Source organism: Callionymus lyra, chromosome 2 (assembly GCF_982586985.1).
Source record: "Callionymus lyra chromosome 2, fCalLyr1.hap1.1, whole genome shotgun sequence".
NCBI classification, from domain to species: Eukaryota; Metazoa; Chordata; class Actinopteri; order Syngnathiformes; family Callionymidae; genus Callionymus; species Callionymus lyra.
This window is the reverse complement of record NC_141819.1, coordinates 22351194-22372867: the sequence shown is the minus strand read 5'-3', so window position 1 is coordinate 22372867 and position 21674 is coordinate 22351194. Positions and strand designations below refer to the sequence as shown.

The following is a 21674-nucleotide window of genomic DNA, read 5'->3' as shown; positions in this document are numbered from 1 at the left end:
AAAGTTTGAAAGTATTTTCTTCATCGAAAACTGGTGATGGCAACAATGTGAAAAGTCGTCTACCTTTTCTTCCCGCATCTCTCTTTATTCCTCCCTTTCTTTTCCACATTACCAGGGGGTAGCGCGTGATTGACAGATGGGAACGAATAATAATTTTTTTAACCTAAGGCCGTCTCCTGTGATTGGCCTGCCAGCTGACATCTTCAAAACCTCACCCCCCCCCACACCCCACACCCCCTCCACCTCCACCCCTCCCTCCTTCGCCTCCCTCCCCTTTAATATTGGGCCTGTGGATGAGGCATCCTGAGGGAGAAAAAAGTGAAGAGAGAGAGAGAAAAAGATATCTACCTTAGGGAAGAGACTCGCAGAGAGGGAGGGAAGAGGAGCGTGTGTGCAGGAGACACTTATTCTCTTAACTACCAGGAGACCGAAACACTTTCCTGGTCACAGACGAGGGGGAACAGGACCACTATCGTTACTCATTTTCCCCAACAATCACACCGCCCCGCAAAACCCCGTGTAAGCGTGTAATCCCTGGAAAACTCGTCTTCGTTCCCCACTGGAAGTTCCATGTATTGATCCATCACACTCATGGATTTGTATCTGATTGGATATTTGCTGTGTGTGTGGCTGTCCAGCTCTCGGGTGCTTGGAGGCTATCCCATCTGGTGGTGAGTACAATCCACAGTTTCAGCACCCGAACTGAGAGCACTTTTATTTTTTGATTGGTGAGAGGGCAGAACTTTCAGTCGACTGCGTGGAAAAATTGTTCACCGGCCTCGTCCAAAGAATCTTAACCTCAAGTACGAGTGTAACGGAAAAGGTTCACCATTCTTTTTTCCGCTCTACGTTTAAGTCCATTTATCATGTTGCACTGTTGTGATGCCGAAATCGCACATTTTTGAGGAAATATTTATCGGGGAACGCCAGGAAAGGGGTAAACCAAGTGGACTCTTATTACATTAGAAATAGAAATACAAATAGAACGCTGGAGAACTTTTTGGACAGAAAACTTTGTGATGTTATTTTTAAGTCAGTTTTTCCCAATTGAATCCTTGTTTATTTCTATTTGGCTTCAGGGTTAAATGTAATGTAATCACTAAGAACCACATGTATACATATATATATATATATATATATTTTTTTTTTAACCATATTCAAAATCATATTAATACGGAAACATATTTTTTCAGGATGAATGAGATATTATTGTAAAATATGAAATAATCTCTTATTGTGCAGGTTTAAGCATCACTTTTTTTTAAATTCATATTTAAAATCACAACCTGCTAGATGATATATTTTCTATAACAAAAGAGGTAACATAACTCTGATCCGTTGACATGAAATCATAAACCTTAAATTAAGGACATGAATTGTTGAAAATTCGAAACGCACATTTATATTTCCAGCACATTACATTCATGTTTAAGATAAAGTGATAATATATTTCAAAACAATTCTATCATTAAATTATTAAATCTTCTAAAATTGGTTACAAATACCTGATAAATGTCTCAGAAATACTTTGATGCAGAATATGAGATAAATCAGGTTAAATGTAATTAATTTAAATCCTTAAAATTAAGATTATTTGAAATTACTTGTTTTTTTCTGCAAAACCCTTGATTTTATTAAATGATGTTGTCAAAAACGATATGAAACACAAAAAATACATGTAGTAATAACTGTATATAATATGAAGATATTTTAGCTAAACAGCATTGTAATCTTAATTTATTTAATTTAACTCATTTCTTATGAGCTTGAGCTAAATTTCAACAATGACAGTGAAACCAGCCTGTTTCTAAAATGTCTGATCGTTTGAGTGATCACATCACATTCAATTACAAATAAAAAACAACATTAGTGAGGAAACCTGCACATTTATAAAAGTAATTTCATTGTTGTCTTGCTGATTTCATTTTTTATAATTAGGAAAAGCAAAAGAAAATCAATTGAACGCACAAATGTGGCTCACTCACTCATGATGAAACAGAATACAGAAATATTGAACTCCAGCTCCTCTCTTGTACTTCCATTCACCTCCTTAAACGAGGGTTCGTCAGGAGACAATGTGTGTTGCTGCCGCAGGGTTTTCATTCTTTGTTTAATTATCTCACACTGCTTTTTTGGCACCGGCAAGTGAAATTTTGGAGGTTTATCTAATTACAGATTCAGCTACATGCAGCTGACCTCATCGCCCCTGCTCCTCTTTTGTAACATTAAGCTTCTATTTTGGAGATATCGGCGTAGGACGGTATGACAAAGCTCTTTTGGCTGGCGACACAATACTTGTCAGAGCCGCTGCACTGTTAGTAGCGCGACTAGCATGTGGTCCCAGCTCCAGCGCCGGCCAAACCTCAAGCATCTTCTGGTTTCATTTAAAGAGCAGGCAGCTGCCAAGCGCGCAGGCCACAGGGCTGGAGTGTTAATGGTGCAGAGGACTTTACACCCACTCCTGGCCGCGGCCCGGCCGACCAGACTGCAGTGACAAAGAGCCGGGATTCTCTCTGTGAGAATTACCTCCAGCTGTTCTGCGCAGCCAGCTAACATGACACTCGTGTAATGTTCGAAACCCTCGCCGAGACCTTTGATTCGGCTGGCTAATTTTTTGAAGTGTGGGTTCGAGCCGACGGAGGGGTGAAGAAGATGAGCCGACGGTAGCTCCGGGTGATCCGGGCTGAGGAATGGCTGTCACGGCGGCGCTGTCTGTGGCGTCACCCCCCCCCCCCCCCCCCCCCCTCCCTGCGTTTGTCGAACATATTCCTAAAAAAAGAAAGAAAAAAAAAAAAAACGAGTCGGCCTGTCAAACAAGAGGGTGCCGGGTTTCGTCGAGGTCTCCTCACCTTCTTGTCTCAGGGGCGAAAACTTGGGGGTCATAAATTCTCCAGCAGAGGTGGGACAGGTTGATGGGAAGAGCACGCATCTTAACGCCCGGAAGCCTTGCTGCTACAAGACAAGGTGTTGAAAAACAACACAGACCATAAATAACTTCACAGATATGCAGATACGTGTGCGGGAAACTCCGAATACTTCACAGGCAGGCAGGTGCTCACGTCTCTTCCAAACGCTCGGCAGTGCAGCGCGGCGTGAGTCATGAAATACACAATGAGGAAGATGAGAAGAAATAGGTAACGTTAATCTGAACTGACCTATAATTGCCTCAAGAAAAATAAAAAATAAATACTTTCCTTGTCCTTTATCATTGGAATTATTGAAGAGTAAATTGAATGTAATGAAATCTAAAAGGCCTCACAGACTGGCTGCCTTAGTGCTTGGTTCTGTTTTTCTCAATTTATCGTATATTCTGTACCGACACCTCAACAAATCCTTTGTTGTGTTGACAACACTGCTAAGAAAAGTCTCTGATTCTGATTTTAAATAAATGTAAGTAAGTAAGTAAGTAAGTAATTTTTATTTATATAGCGCTTTTCCAGACCAGGGTTTGAAATGTCAACATAATTCAAAATTACTGAGATTTGTGCGAATTAAAAAATGTCCCCATATTATAGAGATAATTAAAAAAATGTTTGATTATTAATTATCCATTTCAGAAGCTTGATTGATAATGAATCAATGAATAAAACAAAATAAAGAAGTGTGACTGCACAACTACAGTGACAGTCTAGACATTTCTTTTTAATGCCTTGAGGACCAAAATCTGAAATAACTTCTTTATTTCTCTGATTGTTTCTTACCTTTTTTGAATACTTACTTTCTTACTTCTTGAAGTACTATGGGGACAGTTTGACCAAATTAGAGGTCATAGGTACATTATCTCCATCTTAACCATCCATAAAAGTTGTTTTTTTTCCTCTATCAGACAAGGTTTCCCTTTCGTACAGCACTGACTTTCCCACAACGTCTTAACCCATTGACAGTATTTATCACATCTTAAGCTGATCTGTCAGCCTCTAGTTTGTCTGGGCCTCTTAAATAAACACCAGCAGTTGCCAGCGAAGGACGACAGTCACTCTCGGGGAAGAGTTTCCTCCGCCAGCTCTCACCACACTGCACCATGCGGTGATTAGCGGTTTAACGCTGTCATATCACATCGTGCAATATCAACAAGCTTTAATCCAGTGACCGTTTCTCCTTTAATCTTTCGGTAGCATCAAGGAAGACTTGGAGAGTAGCGTTGGTCTTCTGGGTTTTTAGAACAATTCTTTACAGTGTCAAGGTTGTTACCCTAAATGTGTCGGAAAGACCTGAATGACTCTCTTGGATGACAGTTTATGCTTCAGGCTCACAGTAAGATTCCGATTGCAAATAGAGGAAGAGGCAAAAACTAAGTTTCGGATTTGGATGTTTTTTTGACTTTCTAGAATATATAGATTATTTTGCTAAAATGTGTGCTGGTGTGCGACAGGATTACTATTGAAAATGATTGTCGATTTGAATGTCCGGTACAACTAAAGGTATATGTTTGTTTGTACAAATATAATGATGATAAGAAAAATAGTTCATAAGAGTTTAAATTAAGAACTGATATCAAGATATTTTCCACCTTTTCTGGATAATAACCTTTAATAACCGATACACTTCTTAAATCAATATCTATTGTATGACATTGTATTGACAAAAAAAGGGTTTTTAAGCATTCTATGTTTTCTTTTCTGTCTGTTAGTCCCGTGATACACACAGGAGTTACTACCAATCAATGTTTAAATGACTGTATTCATCAAAGTAGTAATTTAGTCTGAGACGTGTGTCAACCTATTTATTGAAACCCCAGGTTACTTTGAGGGTGTCAACACTCTCCTAGAATAGTTTCCTATTGATATTAAATTATTTAGGTTATATTCATCTTTGTAAGGAAAGTGGTCACATTGATAATTATCACAACCATTTAACAAACTACGAGAGCGATTTTTCTACATTAATCTCCATTTTTTTTTCACCCTTTGTCAAAGATTTCAGATTAAAAACAAAAATCTATGCCCGATACTTTGTTTTTAAAACATGGATATTAGGATAATTTTATTTTATTCGGTCAATAAGTGAGAGTTTTTTTTTTAATTTTTGTGCGTGAAAAAAACTCTGAAAATGATTGCTGTAATACAAAATTGTGTTTTTAGAACCCATTCAGACCCACTAGCAACTCATGTGATCCTCGAGGTCCACCGGACTTTGTTCCCCTTAAAGCCTTTCAGTGAGAATATCCTTGACTATTAACAGCTAGAATGTTTGGATCGATCCCTGCTCATTTGGTTGCTTAATTTATAACACACATTTTATGTAAAACAGCAATGTGAATAATTTCAACTTAATTGCTTATTAAATTGACTTTAAATTGGTAGAAATTAGATTTTTGTGAAATTCTCAATCAGATCTTGACTGTTTTCTGACCTCATCAATGTCTTGTTTGTCAACATCTATAACTATAATGTGTTAATCGATATAAATTAGTACAAATCAGGTTTTTTGAAGCACGTGCTAAATTAAATTTTTGGTCATAATAGCAATTAACACTTTTATTTTGATAGCTAGACAATGCAATGATAATGGATGTTTATCTGTATGTTGTATTTATAATTTGTGTGGTAATTCTTGGACAATGACAACATGACGTTTGCACGATCAACACAACTTAATTGACCTTTTTTTATGGGCTTCATTAACACTTACACTGACAAATGTATTTAATGGAAAAATATATATATATATATATATATATATATATATATATATATATATATTTAACATTGATCATTACATTGCACCATATTTATTCATGTAAATTGATTAAAGACATTCTTATAAAATTATAAAATGATTCAAAGACATTTCGTATAAAATAATTAAATTATTCTAAGCAGTCATCTTGGCAAATAAAAAGGCGAATCGGGTTCTAAGTCACATGAGATTTTGGCTAAATGATTACTGTAAATGTATGGAATAAAATAGTTACTACATCTGATTATAAACCAGAAATGCACCAATAGTTGTGGTCAGGTTGACACGCCTGAGTCTCAAAATTGCCTTTGACCCCCGAACACTAAGACTCTCATCGGAAAGCATCTCATGAATGACATTCTTTGGGACTTTCCTCCACCTTCCACTGGGAATAATACCCGAACATCCTTGATCTTTTCACCCAGGACAGCAGACAGGATTTTCTCACCATAAGAATCATTTAAGTGATCCCCGTCTCTCAATGAAAAGTGTTTTTGGGGGTGGATGGTTGGTTTGGGGATTGGAGGCGAGGGATTTTAGGGGGGTGCCGCCGTGAGATAATGACATTCCTGAGACCCAGAGATAGAGTCCAAATTCGGATCTGCTCAGGTTGGACTGGGAAGTTTGCTAAACCTTTTGTGTAATCGCTTTCTAAGGAGATTATTGAGTCAGCAAAATCTATTTTAGCTTAGTGGCTGCTGGGATGAACAGCTGTTGAATTCGGGGAGATTTGAGTATCCGATTACACAATACCAATGTTTATAAAACTGTCTGATTACACACATCGTACATTTACTCAACTTGATCCGACATCTAATACTGTACTGGTGGTTTAATGCTTTCAAGTTGTGTCCATTGCAGTGAGTCTGATGGTGACGATGTGACTGACAATCCTTAAAAAAAAGCCAGAAAAGATCATTGAAAACATAATTGGAATCTAAATATATGGAGATGTAAACCCACCCTATCATTTTATTTTAAACAAATTCAGGAATTGATTTAATTTGGTAAAGTTATAACCGAGTTATAAACTATAACAATTTTGGAGGTATTTAATACCATTGTAAAAATGGTTAAAATGGCCTCTCTCACATTTTTTTAAACATCTATTCAGAGAGAGAGGAATATATCAAGGTAAATTCAATCCCCTTCAAAATTGTAATAAACATGTAATAAAATATCCCGTTGATACAATCATGAATGTCACTGTTCGGATCGTTTCCTCTACAATAATGACAAGCATAAAAAAATCGAATTAAATATAGCACAAAGAAGATTTCAGATGAAACGTCATCCCATCTGCCTTGTGGCCCTTTAATGGTCAATGATGTTATGGGCGTTTTAATTAAAAATAAAGTTGCAAAAATACTTTTCAATGACAAAAACTCAAACTGGGGCTCATGTGAGGAAGAATGCGGCCGAAAAAACCAACAAACAAAAAACAAGCATTAACCTTCAAACAAAAGATTACGTTGGCAAAGTTTCTCCAGCGTGAGGTGAGAGGTTCAAAGGAGAGTGAAGTCCTAATCTTCCTCCACCATCAAAGGACATGCGATGTGCTCATGTAGGAAATGACAAAGTCCCCACCCCCCACGCCCTTGCTACACGGCTATTAGCAGCACTAAAACAGAGGCCGAGACGGTTCCTCAAAGGGAAAACAGTAACGGCCAGAGGCAAAGGCATCATTAAGGGACACATGTAGAGGCAAACAAGCATACCGCGTCTTAGGTCTTCATTACCTCGGTGATCTCACCTGTGGAGCTGTTAGCTGGCGGTATTATGAGCACAGAGCAATTTGACAGTGACTAGTCGCACCTGGAATGAAGGGATGAAGTCACAACGCTCGGATAACCAGCTCCATAGATGCAGTGCGGAAGCCACACCACTGTTGCTTAACAAAAAAACTAACGAATAAAAGTGCAAACATTCAGTTTTGAATACAATTTTAAACATCAATGAGATCTTTGAAATGAAAACTTCTTTTTAACACCATCAAGATTTGAGAAATGATGAATATTTTTGGCCATTTGGCAAGAATTCCATCTTCCTGACTCTTGCACAGGAACACATCTGAGCCCTAAATGTAGACAGCATTCTTTGAGATGGTTTCAGAATCTAGGTGGACGCAGATCCAACTCTCAAGTAGGTTTTGTTCAAAACCTGACTTCTTTCTCTCCAATATTTACCCCTACGGTTTTTATAACAAGTAAATAAATGTGGTACTCAAGCCAGTAGGTGGCAGAGAAGAAGTCATGGCACGTGTGCACAGAAGTAATTCCGCTTGCTAAACAGAAGAACACAAACAAGAACGCTGCATCAGGGACGTTGGTGAGAAGCGACCACGAGGACGAGCTGTTGTAGATCAAACTTGTCAACTAATCCGCAAAAACAATATGGCAGTGGCCAGGGCCGGAGATCCTTGTTTTCAACTCAAGCAGATCTGAGGTATGCTCGGGCAACACAAGCAATTTTGTTCCAATTCTGGTTTTGAGAAAATATAATTGTATTCGCAACATTTTCCTCGGCAGTACAACCAAGTGGATTGTGTCTTCGGGAACAGGTTAAGGTTTCACCAACAACATGCATTGACTATGTTAAGTTCTGAAAAAGTCAGACATCTTAGAACCAACGGTGTAAGAAGCAACTATGCATTGGCTTGTGCGTTGATGCCAGCTTTCTAAATTAAGTGTGTCAAACAGTAGTAGCCTGACAAAGCATGAGCATTCAGGTGTAGGAATGTTAGAGGCACAAAGCTGAACATGTGGTTTGGCTTTTTTCTCCCCATATAATTCCCAGTAAACTGGCGAGTCCACTGTCCGACACCTCTTTAGTTTGGCATTTCAAAACAAGTGGGGCCAACACACATTTGTCAGCGGGCTGACTGTACAAAGTTTGAGCTGGTGCTCCCTTTAGCTTCCTGACAGGCAGGTTCACGAGTTTACACCCTGTTCTGCTTCCCTCTCCACACTCGTGTCTGCAGGGGCTCTTTGTCCCGACTCCACACTCACCACAGTGAAAGAGAAGGGAAGGCAGCGCGGCTCGAAAGAAAGAACAGGTTGGAACATCTTTCAGGGGTCCTGTCACTTTTATCTGATTAGCCAGGAGCTGTTGGACCACAAATCAAAAGTGTGCCAAAGCAAAAGAGGAGACAACAGAACATACTGTAGCGCGAGGCTGTGCATTCCAGCCTCCGCCAGGAAAAAGTCCCATCCTCGGGCAAAGCCTGAAACTTCCCTCGGCTTGTCCTTCATCTGCGACGACTGACTGGTGGGATTTCTAAATTGATTTATAAATATCTCATTCAGCAACATGAGGTCCTCAGGGCGGTTTTTTGGCAGGTTGATCTTGGGATGTTCATGTGCAGAGAACATTTTGTGAGGTAAATGTGACTTTGCAGGCTTATCCTAACCATTCAGTTCATAGGAGTAAGTCAACTAGTTTAGAGAAGTAACTCAAATAAGAAGTCGGTTCAAGGGGCAACATCCAGTGCTAAAATAGTGAAGCCAACGGGTACAAAAAGCTGCGGTGACATACCGAAATGTAGTCGTAGACCAACATATGCAGTAGAGAGACGTGATTTTCTACTTTGAAAACCTCAGGTTTTGTTCAATATAATGACTGGTATTATAACGACTATTGTATATCGTTCAAAATCCAAAATACTGGCAGGAATGCAGCTCAAATCAGACAAGGATTATGATGCACATATTTCCCTGACAATCTAATCCTGGCTCTCATGGGCGTCTGATCCAAAAGCAAATCATTGAAATCCAAAACTAAATAATAAATAGATTTTTCAGTGAATCAACCACTGTTTCAGAAGTTGTTGCAGTTGACTGAGCGTTGTTGCCTCAGGTAAACAGGAGGCTGGTTGATGTTCCCTCTCTACTTAACCACTTGAAAATCCCAATTTGTTCTAAATTATATACTTTCACCCTTAAAATTGGATGCAGGCGACTTAGTACATTTTGCCACGGGCTCCTCTTCCTGTCTGTGACAATTTCAGAACGTCCTTTCAACTTTGTCCTGCACAGTGTTTTTCCATCCTTTGTTTGAAAATCAGCTTTAGCTGCGGTGAAAGTTGCATCACCAGGTTATTATCAGAGATTCTGTGTCGCAGATTATGGGCTCACACGTATTAGATGGTGATTATGAAAAATAAACAATACAGGATTTATCTGTTTTTACCTTTCATTAGCTTCTAGCTACCTGGGCGTGAACCTCAAATGTTTTAGTGAAAGACAAACATCAGGTCCTGCTTGAAAAAAAGATTGTCCACAGTGGTCATACATACTTAAAAATAAGATTTTAGGGTCACATATTTCAAAATCTGGATCTTAAAAATGGTATAAACAATCATTTTTTAACGATGAATTTGTCTAGAAAATATAAAGTTATTATTCCGGAGCTAATGGTAATATGGAAAACTCCAGTGAGCACAAAGGCTCTCAAGGGCAGGTAAATAACACATGCAATCGTGGTTTCCCTGCATGCATCACAGTCGCAGTATGTGAATTAATTACAGTGGGAGTGGTCGAGACCAATGTTTTCATTTACAGTGTTACGCTCTTGATTGCTCCACTCTCGATCAAGGTGTGTGTTGGAATCCCTTTGTTTCCCTTTGGTTTATTTTTGTGGTTTCCACTGGCCCATCATACTTTGAGATGAGCCCAGTTTAGATGTGGAGAGAAAACCCCTAACCAAGCAAGAAACCCCCCCTCGGCTACGAGAGGCCCCTGCAGACCTGCCCGGGCATGCACCTGCCAAACCCTGCAGTTCCACGCCGCTCTGCTGTTTGTCCCCTGCAGCAGATTACCCCGGCATTCTCCCTCGGCGGAGGTCTCTGTGTCTGCTTCTCCCTCGCTCGGTTGAGACACGTCGCTCACGGCTTCCCAGAAGTGAAGCGAAAGCAGGCAGGATAAGCATGGTACACATGGTCTGCACGTGGTCCGCATGCGTCCCGCTGTAAGTGACTCGAGATAGACCCCTGGAACCCTGTCGGGTTTAGACTCTAATTAGCACCTCGCCAATAGACGTATCCTCGCCAGAGCCACAGCAAACAAATAAGATGGCAGACATTTTGACGTGTGATGTTCACCGCAGAATCCAATGTGGTTCCTCGATTGATTCCATTGGTAATGTGTTTAGAGCTCAAGCCAGCAGGTCAGACAACAGGTCCACATCTTATAAAGACTATTGCTGTTGGATACGGGAGACATCATCTTCTCACACGAGTGACGGATTAATGGGCAGTAACCAGTGAGACGGTGTAATTCAGGAGGTTAGTCACCAGACAAAGTCACGTCAACAACAGGGTGATGTCGGTGAGGCTTAAAACAGCCTTTGAAGTCTGTAGGTAAATAGTGATGGATAAGACTGAATACGTTAAGAGATTTGAAACAATTGCCCACTATAAAGACATATTTCCGCAACTATACTGTTATGTGTAAAAGATGGGTTTACTTTGAAATCCACACATGTAATAGCTTTGGTACGTAAACTGACTCAGAGATTGGTGGTTATTGAGTCACGCATTAGATTCTGAGACAATCATTTACGTCAGTCTTAACTACACAAAACAAAACGTGGTCGTCAGGAAGAATAGATACATTATGATCAATGAGGTGTTTCGTTCTTTTAGGATGTTAAAAGAACTATAGCGTAGGAGAGCAAGGATGTAATCAAATAAATACATTAAAACACCTTTTGTTGCTTCATACTCTTTGGAACTAAACATTGTAACAAAGGCGTCACATAGAATGTTTGATCCCAAATACACTCACCACATATATGTTTAATGAACGAAATAATACAGCAACTTACTTTAGAGGAGAGGGAAGTGACGTATCCCAATGCAAAAGCTTGAAAGTGTTTGAGGTGATCCAGTTCTACACATAATGGAATTATATAGAGTATTGATAAATCTCAGAAGGTATTGAGAACAGTTTTCAACGTTTCAACAACATTTCACTCGGATATTTGACATCACAACAAGAAAAAAACACATTTTCTATCTCAAATAATATTTTAGACACGTTTTGCATTCGGACATTAAAAATTAAAAAAAGTAGATTACCCACTTACTATAATGGATATACATTTGGTTAGACACTCTTATTTGAGGTGAGTGTCAAGACCTGGGTCAAGACAGTCAGGACTATCATTTGTGAGAGCAATACCACAGTATGAATGTTAGTTTGTCATCATTTACTTGATGACAAAACTAAATAATAAATAGATCAAACATCAGCTACTTAAGCCAAGAGAGCCTGAGAACAAGACTATCAACACAAGATTAAAAACTCAACAAATGAATGTGTAGCAAAGTGTTTCTCAACCATTCTACGAGTCACATTTCTACCTTAACTGGTTTCAAATATACAATGCCTCTCCATATCTAAAAGCTCTGCTGCTATAGCAGTAGCCCATCTTTAAAGAAAAGGTTCCTCAAGGGTGATTGAAACACTATCTTTGTTTGTTGTGTGTCTGTCTCAGTCAATAATTCTCAAACCAACAGCAGCGCTGGCTCAGACCCAATTATGTGATCATGATATGTTCTATTACACCAGCTGTTCCAGCGAAACATTGCAGAGGAATATCTCTCAAGCACAAGCTCGTCTGCTAGATCTCTGGAGCTTCATCCAGGAGAGTTGCAGTGGGAAGCAACCGTGCACATGAGAAACTATTTACAGGCGTATTTAACCCTCCCTGACTTCAATGGTTTGACTCACATTTTTTAAGAGGGGGGGGGGGGGGGGGGGGCTAGAGGGAACTGCACTACGCTCGTCTGTCAAAATCAAAAGCTGCCGTGATTGGGTTGCACCCTACGGGGGTCCTGAGGTCATTTTAAGTAGCGCTATGATCTGATCAGTGACAATTGTTCCCCAGTGATCCTTTCATGGCTTCCAGCGTCATGCTGTCCTGCGAGCTCCACGGCAGAACTGTTGCGTCTCCTCCGTCGGAGCAGTGAAGTGGAAGCTTTCATTTCAAATACCTAAGCCTGTGAGAACCTGAGTGGCACCTCTGTTGTAAGACTTGATTTCTAAAATGAAATAGTGAACGCTCGTAGGTAAATAAACAAGAGTTTTGACTCAGTAAATAGGGAGCTTCTGCAGGGAACAGCCAGGTTTTGTTGGAGCTTGTCGTCACTCTAAGCGTGTCAAAACAAGGGAATGGCAAACATGTTTTCTTTCTCTCGGTACAAAAAAAAAAAAAGGAATTGAAAGCAATTAAAATTAATTACCTGAATGAAACTATAATGGTTTTTGGCATCGTGTACTGATCTTAGCTGTCTTGCGGTGATTAATATCTGCTGCCTTGCACATCTACACATGCACCGGTACTTTATATCTTCTAACACCTTCACTTAATCGTGGAGTGCCCAGAAATACGAAAATGTTTCAACAGGCTTTCTCCGATTCAGAGATTCTGTATTAAATCAGAGTTCGAGTGGAAACTCTCTGAAGATTTTGGCATCAATCGATGGTGTCTTTGCCCTGAAGTATCATACTTGACTCCCAACCCATAGTGCAAAGCAAAATAAACAGGAGCTCTTAGTATAAACTGATAAGTCAATAAAAGACTGGAGTATGAATCCTGGTTCTGTCTGCGCAGTGCTCTCTGTGTAACCTCGGATTAATGAATGCCGGGTCGGACTCGTCTGGTTAAGCATGTTGCCGTCCAAAGAGGCCTTCCTGGCGAATCACCATCACTGCCATTGTTGCAATAAGTTCAGGGAGGATACACGTGTCCTGCGTTCACATGGCTGCGGCCTATAGATGGACATCAATCTCTCTTTGTTTGGCCCGGAACAAATCTCTGTTGTATGTGAAAAATGATGAACAAATGACACTCTTCTTTACTCCCGTCTCACAGGTCCCTGGCCCTTGGGCAGCAGTACTCATCTTTGGGTTCACAACCCATCCTGTGTGGCTCCATCCCTGGACTGGTGCCCAAGCAGCTGAGGTTCTGTCGAAACTACATTGAGATTATGCCAAGTGTTGCTGAGGGTGTCAAACTCGGGATCCAAGAATGCCAGCACCAGTTTAGGGGCCGCCGATGGAATTGCACAACAATCAAGGACAACCTGGCTATTTTTGGCCCCGTGCTAGACAAAGGTACCTCTTGTGAAAGCCACTCAGTTATTAACAGATTCAATGAGCAAACAAACCTAAAGAAATGGACAAACTTAGCATTGTTCCGAACACAGCAACAAAAAGATTATAGTCAAATAGAAAAAAACATTTAGCATCGGCAGAAAAAAGAAGAGCATCACTGCAACCAGAGAGGATTTAAAGGGTGGAGGAGGAGGATAAGTTTTAATCACGGGAAATGCTGTAAGACAAAGAAGAAAGAAATCAGCCATATTGATTTTGGTGATTAGCGTTTAGGGAATCAATCCACAAATTGGTCGACAGTGCCTTAAGTTTGATGATGTTTCCGCACTGAGATCTGAAGAGGTTGTTTGGGATTCTAGTCGCCTTCCTTTGGTGGTTTTCTGTATAGGTAGAACTTTATTGATCCCTCAGGAGGTCTCTTTCGGGAAATTGTTTTTTTTTCCAGTTAGCCACAGCAAATACAGCAATTTTTCATAAAAAAAAAAAATAAAAAAAAATAAGAACAAGAACAAAGAGAAATAAAGAGAAAGAACAAGATGATACAATCTAAGTCTAAAGATAAAGAACATAGATCAAAGAAAAATGAAAAAGACAAAGGATACAAAGACTAACATAGAACAGAACATCATGATACTTTTACTCCACTCCTGCCCCCAAACTCAGAATTGTACAATTTAATAGCCTGAGGAATGAATGAGTCATTGAGTCTATTAATTGTAAGTATTTTTATGTATTTGTAATTGTATGTATTTGTCTCGGCAAGCGTTGAAGACACGACAATATGGTTTCAGAACATTTCAGACTCTCATCCAGGACTGGCTACAGCAACTCTAAGAAAGACTTGAGCCACTACTACAAAACTGTATTCGTCTTTTCCCAGTGACAGACATATTCAATTATGATTTAATTTAATAATGATATAATTAAATGGAGAACTGTAATCTTCATTTTTATATGTGTTCGAAAACAACACATTATTCTTCTTTACCCAGAGAACTAAAATAGAAAGCAAGATGCTCTACGGGCAGATTATGATGCCCTCGGGATGACTAATTTTACGTTCCAAACAACACCCTCGCGTAAAAAAAATTAAACATGGCCGATTTAGCTGATCTAAGCCGTTACAAAACTGAGCACGTCTTGTTCAACAAGGTTCGCTCCCCGAGGCGGCACATTACCTGTTCCTTTGGGCTTTTACAGTCTAACCAGTGCAATTACAGTAATATCCACCTTTACTGACTGCAATGGGAAACGATCACAGAAACAAGCAGTGACACTATTCAACATCTACTGATCTCTCCATCCTTGTTTTCAGCAGATGGATCAGACATGCAACCTGGGGTTACATTTTAAGGATCATAGGGACATTTGCAGTGGTGAAAAAATATATAGTGTTTGCTTCTCCAATACCTTCTTAAATGATTAGGTCTAGTAGGAGTATGTATGAAGTGAGTCGGTACCAGACGCTTCCTTTTCTGACAAATCATCTATAAGACTTTTAAATCACGCCAGAACCTACCCATCAGTCAAAAATGGATTTCTATAGTAAGATGATCATAGAACTGACCACTAAACCAGTAGAAAATATGGTGACTCGTTCATTTGTAAATCCAAGGATCTAAAATTTCCGAGTTGATTCGACACTCTTGCACCCCGATCTCAAGACCGCCCCAAGGATTAACACAACTCGGCTAGGAAAGTGGCCATAACATTAAAAATGAAACTTTTATTTGAAACCCATCACAGTTGCTACTATAAAAAAAAGTGCATCACATGTCATAGAGAACCGGATCAGAATTGAAACGGGCTATATGATCAGACCGACCTCCTCAGTCAAATATGAAGATGAAGGGAGGCCAAATGAGATTACAGGCAATAAAAGAGGATGGGGGCGCCGCTCAACCCCTACTGTGCATGAAGACCATTGCGAGACTCACACAGTCCAGCTCCCACAAACGCCCCATTCACACGCCCTTTTGACTCTGTCATGAAAACAGGCTGAAAGGGGATCTTTCCCAACTTAGGCCGAGTGTGCACTTTGCGATGAGGAAGCAAAGAGAGGAAGAAAAAGAGTGTTTCACTTTATGGGCGAAGAATAGACAAGTTTGTGTTGGTGGATCCACTGGCCATCAAGAACAAGCTTCAGCCACCTTAAGCTGCGAATTGGCCACGGCGAAAACGGTTGATGCCTTAAGGAAGTGGGGGTTGAGGTCCTGTGATGGTGTATGGGATTTTAACTCAGGGTGTTGGCGCAAGGATAGCTGGAGGGACAAGAAAGGGGGGTGAGGGAGTTCAGGGAATGCCAACTCTGGGCAGAATTGGGCTGTGGGGGCGCGAGTCGCTGGGCCCTTTGTGAAGATAATACAGTGTGACACAAGGGAAACAAAGCCGGATTGATGGGCCCAGCAGGTAGCAGCAGCAGCGGTAGCCTTGGCAAGTATCCAGAGCTAGGAAACTCACAGGCTCATGTTGTGGAGCCCGGCGAGGCTTGCCAGGGAGAGCGAGAATACCCAACCTGAACAAGTGCATGCCATGCAATTGATCAGGATTGTTTGGAGATTGAATGGATTTCACAACCAAAAATATATTTTGCATTATTTAGGTAACATCAAAATCAATAAAAAAAATGTTGTGATTGTATTTAATTTGTTTGTAGTAATTCAAGGACAGAGATTGACAAGCCAAAGCGCTATGATGGGAAACAGGTGTAGAACAGACTTAGAAGAGTACGGTGAGATTAAATCGCTATGATCACGGATGAGTACGAAGCCAACACAGGGAAAGGCCAGAACAACTGTTCTCTGCTCTTTGTGATTTGTAGCAATCACGTAGAGAACTCGATAGACATTTGGCCTAAATGATAGGAGATGGCTGAATCTTGCCAAACCTTACTGGTTGTTTTTTTTCAGTGTAAACTAGGTCCTTCAAGTTTGGTTGGAGGAGGAGGTCATGATGAATTCCTGACATATTTGACCGTAAAAATCAAGAACACATTTGACGTCATGTTCATGCCTGTAGATCCGCGGCACCGCTTTTGATTCGACCGATACGTACACGAGCTTCAGTGCACCGGCCGAGCAAGTGTGCTGTGATTGTGAAACAATAGTGTCTGGTTACATAATAAGCTGTTGCCTTCAAAGCCACTGTAACCCCATCCCTCGGTGTAAAAGAGAAACAGGCCGACACACTGCAACGTTTCACCTACATGCCCAAGGCGCTAAACCGAGGTGGGTAAATGAGGCAGGGGGGTAACAACATTCCTGAAACACTATCCAGATGCAAAACAGCACACCTCAGGGATGACAGAAGGTCACCGAGATCCCACTGAGAGTTAGGCCTTTCTGACACAGTCACAATGGGCTGATGTCACTGCAGGGTTCCTGCTTTTAGGCTTCTCTTGTACTTCCCCATTAATGATGGAATCCTGTGAATCATGTTTACATTCTCCGCAGTCAGACTGAGGTTAGGACATTTCTGTAAAACCTACAGCAAGAGTGCAGACCTCCAACAAGTTACTTCATTTAAATAAATCAATGCCTTTAAAAAAATATATATATATATATATTGTTGATTAAAAATTAGCCTGACTGGACAGAACAACATACTGAACACAGAAGCTGTGGAAAAAAGAGAGTAAATACTTCAAGATCTCTCCAACACAGAGGGTGACGAATCCTTAAAAAGACTCATGGGTCCAGATGGATATTCCTAACACCACTTAAATGCATTCATTGGTTCCTTTCCCCCCTTTAGATCTATCTAGAAACAAATGAATGACAATGTACAACAGGACGTGCTGATAGATGTAAGAGTGAAAGTAAAATGATGAAATAAAAATGAGGATGGAGGAAAGTTTATTTAGGAAAATTATTTGGTCTTGAAAGTTGTTCTAATGGTCTAGTATTGGCTTTATTTCATTTTAATTTAAACAAACTAGCCAAAAGCTGGGCTGTATTCAGTGTATAAATGTGTCTTGTATGTTCAGGTAGTTGAATCCGAGTTCAAATTCAAAGTTTCTTCTTCCACTCTTTCCTTCACAGCAACCAGGGAGTCGGCATTTGTCCACGCTATAGCCTCGGCTGGAGTGGCATTCGCAGTGACCAGGTCTTGCGCTGAGGGAACGTCCACCATGTGCGGTTGTGATTCCCACCACAAGGGGCCACCGGGCGAGGGATGGAAATGGGGTGGATGCAGCGAGGACGCCGAATTCGGGGTGCTGGTGTCCCGGGAATTTGCTGATGCCAGGGAGAATCGCCCAGATGCCCGTTCTGCAATGAACAGACACAACAACGAAGCAGGACGCACGGTAAAGATACGACACCTGGTCAACTGAACTTCAGCGAGGCTACTGAATTTTGTTAACACAAAGGGGCACAACGGTTTATGGTTTTGTTAAACGAAGTACACAAGTCCGAGCTTTACTTAATTCCTGTAAATGTGTTATTATCATAACACGGATAAAGATCATGTCACATTTATTTTCAGTTTTTTTCCGATGGACTAGATTCATAGTGATCAAGGGAAGATCCTGTTGTCCGTCTTGCCTTTAGCAGACTTTCCATGCCATGCCTCCCAACATAACACTACATCGTTCAATGATTTAAAAGCCTGTTTCTCCAAAATGTTTTCAAATGACGTCTATACTTGCTCACTCACAAACTTTCTTCACCATCCACTATGCTGCATAATAAAAGAACATTGTTTTGAAAGTACAGATATAAAGTAAACTTTACCATCTTACATTGGATTCCCTTCCATCGGCATCACTTTTTTTTGGGAATTTTTGGATGAATCTGTTGAATGTATAATCTCTATTGACAGGCTATGAAACAGCTTGGTTAATAAGAAAGCTTAGTCATTGTAGGTGAAGAATTTGACACGAGCCATGATCAAGTTTTTGGTGGACTTTTAACTATTATTGAACTTGATTTTCAGCAATTATACGTGTTCAAATCTCTCATGGGCCACCCACAACTATTTGGCGAGCCTGATTTAGCCCCTGGGACATGAGTTTGACACGTTAGGCCTGCAGGCTTGGATGATATCAACCTGCGACATCACCAGTGAATGTGGCCAAGACTTGTCTCTTATGATCTTTGCCAATGCAAGATATTCGTGACACAATAGGTTCAAATAAGGGATAAAAAAAAAAAATGAAAAAAAATGTTCACATCAAACAACTCAAGCATGATGATGGTGAAAAAAAAAGGGGAATCAGTCCAGGCTTAAAACATCTCTGGCTGCTGTCACCGGTGGCTGGTAATCGGCTCCCCGGCCGCTCGCTGAAGGGCAAATGGAGGGACCACACTGTAACAAGACAGCCGCTTTGATCTGAGCACACAGGAGCAGCCAGAGAGACCACAGGAACTGAACCAGCGCTCTTGTCAGGAGGCATTTCTTGCTCCACTCGCCACCTGGCCCTCTCACGCTCAATTATTTTTGCCTGAAGCGTCGTCACGACTTGATGTTGCCGTGACAAGTTCACGGTGTGATGTCACCGGTCCACCTCTAAAGTCTCCGCAAAACCAAAAAGGTGCCACCGCAGGTGGGGGAATTCTGCGGCTAAATTTAGACGTGCGAGCAACCAAAAAAAAAATGAGCGCCCAAAGGTGAAACACGCCCCGAAGCAGATCACTCCAGGAGTGCACGTAGACGAGAGTTGGCAGCTGTGCGACGCTTCATCAAGCTGCATATTGTTTCTCTCTCATAATCGGCAGGTTATTACTAGTCTTGTTTATTTCTTTGCAAAACATGTAACCACTTAAGAGCCTCAAAAAGCCTCGACTCGACCACAAGATGTGGAATTTTGGGGCTTGGGCTCACAATGGTATCTGAACATAATCCAGTATTAATCATAAGTAATTATCACACTTATGGGAAAGTACACGTTGTGGTACACACATAAAATGCACGGTTATTAACCCGAACATAGCAAGATTTAAGATGGATTTATGTCACTGTAGAAAAACTTTTAAATCAATGTTGAGTATCATACATTAAGAAAACGATAAATTGGTTATTTATATAAAATACAATTATTTTTACCCTCTTATATGTTACTAGGTAGAAGAAGTAGACGTTAAACCTGGACAGGTACAGGGATATTTGTTGTCTCTTTGTTAAATTCAATTGATTGACAATCATTTAGTTTCAGAATCGGGTTCGACGTGGGAGGACTTCATGACGTGCCTTTTTTGTGCTCCTCAGACCATCCTGGACCACATGCACCTCCGCTGCAAATGCCACGGCCTGTCAGGAAGCTGCGAGGTGAAGACCTGCTGGTGGGCGCAGCCGGACTTCCGCATGCTGGGCGACTACCTGAAGGACAAGTACGACAGCGCCTCCGAGATGGTGGTGGAGAAGCACCGCGAGTCCCGCGGCTGGGTTGAGACGCTGCGGGTCAAGTACAACTTCTTCAAGCACCCGACGGAGCGGGACCTGGTCTACTACGAGGGCTCGCCCAACTTCTGCGAGCCCAACCCGGAGACGGGCTCGTTCGGGACGCGCGACCGCGTCTGCAACGTGTCGTCGCACGGCATCGAGGGCTGCGACCTGCTGTGCTGCGGCCGCGGCCACAACACCCGGACTGAGAAGCGCAAAGAGAAGTGCCACTGCATCTTCCACTGGTGCTGCTACGTCAGCTGTCAGGAGTGCGTGCGCGTCTATGACGTGCACACGTGCAAGTGAGACGGGAGGCGCCTCTGAAAAAATGACTCGCTGGACTACAAGTGCTGCGTCTTCCCTTGCACTGCTCCGCCCCCCCAACGCTTCCACTCCCAGAGTCACATCGACACAAACCGTCTTAGCGAACATCTTTGATTCCTGTACAAAAGCCAGTAATTGACCCTCGATTTCCTGACCGTTCAAGTCTGATGGGAAAAGAGTTACACCCCCCTGTACCCGCAGCACTGGGCCACAACCCTATACCTCCCCTCTCTTTATTTATTTCCCCCTTCATGCCAACAAGATGTTTGTGGGCATGTAAAGTAACACTTTTTTTTTATTCTTTTCAAGTTAAATGCAGTAAAAATGTTGCTTTTCAATAAAAAAAAGCATCTTCTAACACCTCACTTGCCCAGCCAGTAAGGCTGTTTTTACTTTTTTTTTTAAAACTAAACCAACCTCTGCGATGTCACGTACGTGACGCCGACTGTTGTTGGGAGATTGTTTTTTGTAGACTACTGAACCGAACCGTCGACGGCAGGCATCGCGAGGTGCCGTGGTCTGTCTGATACTACTGAGCTTGTTTCGACTGGGAGACCTGGATGATGAATTTTATTGCTCTGCAATCCTGACATATTACCATTGGGCTGGGACTGGAGGTATGCAGGAGGGGGCATGTGTGTGAACAGGCATGCTCATTCCACCGATGCCCCACATGTATATGTATGCACTATTCCGCCGACTCACCTGCCGTAAACATTTGTTTATGCGCCGAGCACAGTCACAAACTACAGGATCGCAGAGGAGCCACAATGAGCAAGTTAAGAACAGTGAAGTACTATTCGTGGTTCAAGGCATCACCAACTATATATATTCTAAGCTTGAAATTAAAATTTGTTGACAGGCGTTGACAACTTTTGGAGATATTAACAAAAGTTAAACCAATCATGGAAAACCAATCTTCCTCACACGACTTCCATTTAATTACTAAAATTGTTTTCTAATCCAACATGAACTTTCAAAATGTCCTTTTTTTTTTTAAACTCAATTACCTATTTTAAACAACACAAATTCAAGGTACTCAGAAATGACAATTATGACACTTTGAACTATCCAAAATCTTATAAACATTTCTTTACGATAAAAGAAAATTATTATATTAATCTTAGCGATATCCATGATAAAGGACTAGACTTCATGGCACTGCTTTTAAGT

The 21674-nt window shown here is 41.1% G+C and overlaps 1 protein-coding gene across 1 annotated transcript; it reads left to right on the top strand.

Annotated features, from left to right (window-relative positions):
- The first annotated feature begins 505 nt into the window (after window positions 1-505).
- On the top strand, window positions 506-20483 carry LOC148085979 (proto-oncogene Wnt-3). The gene is made up of 4 exons (XM_087784129.1): window positions 506-671; window positions 13555-13796; window positions 17837-18102; window positions 20004-20483. Exons 1-4 carry the CDS (start codon window positions 592-594, stop codon window positions 20481-20483), a joined length of 1068 nt encoding a protein of 355 aa, XP_087640255.1. The 5' UTR covers window positions 506-591.
- The last annotated feature ends 1191 nt before the right edge of the window (window positions 20484-21674 follow it).

What these genes read in the sequence shown, in the direction of transcription:
- LOC148085979 (XM_087784129.1), top strand. Translation starts at nt 592, where the DNA reads ATGGATTTGTATCTGATTGGATATTTGCTGTGTGTGTGGCTGTCCAGC. An exon ending in GGAGGCTATCCCATCTGGTG is followed by an intron (nt 672 to 13,554) that starts GTGAGTACAATC and finishes CCCGTCTCACAG; the next exon opens with GTCCCTGGCCCTTGGGCAGC. An exon ending in TGGCCCCGTGCTAGACAAAG is followed by an intron (nt 13,797 to 17,836) that starts GTACCTCTTGTG and finishes TTTCCTTCACAG; the next exon opens with CAACCAGGGAGTCGGCATTT.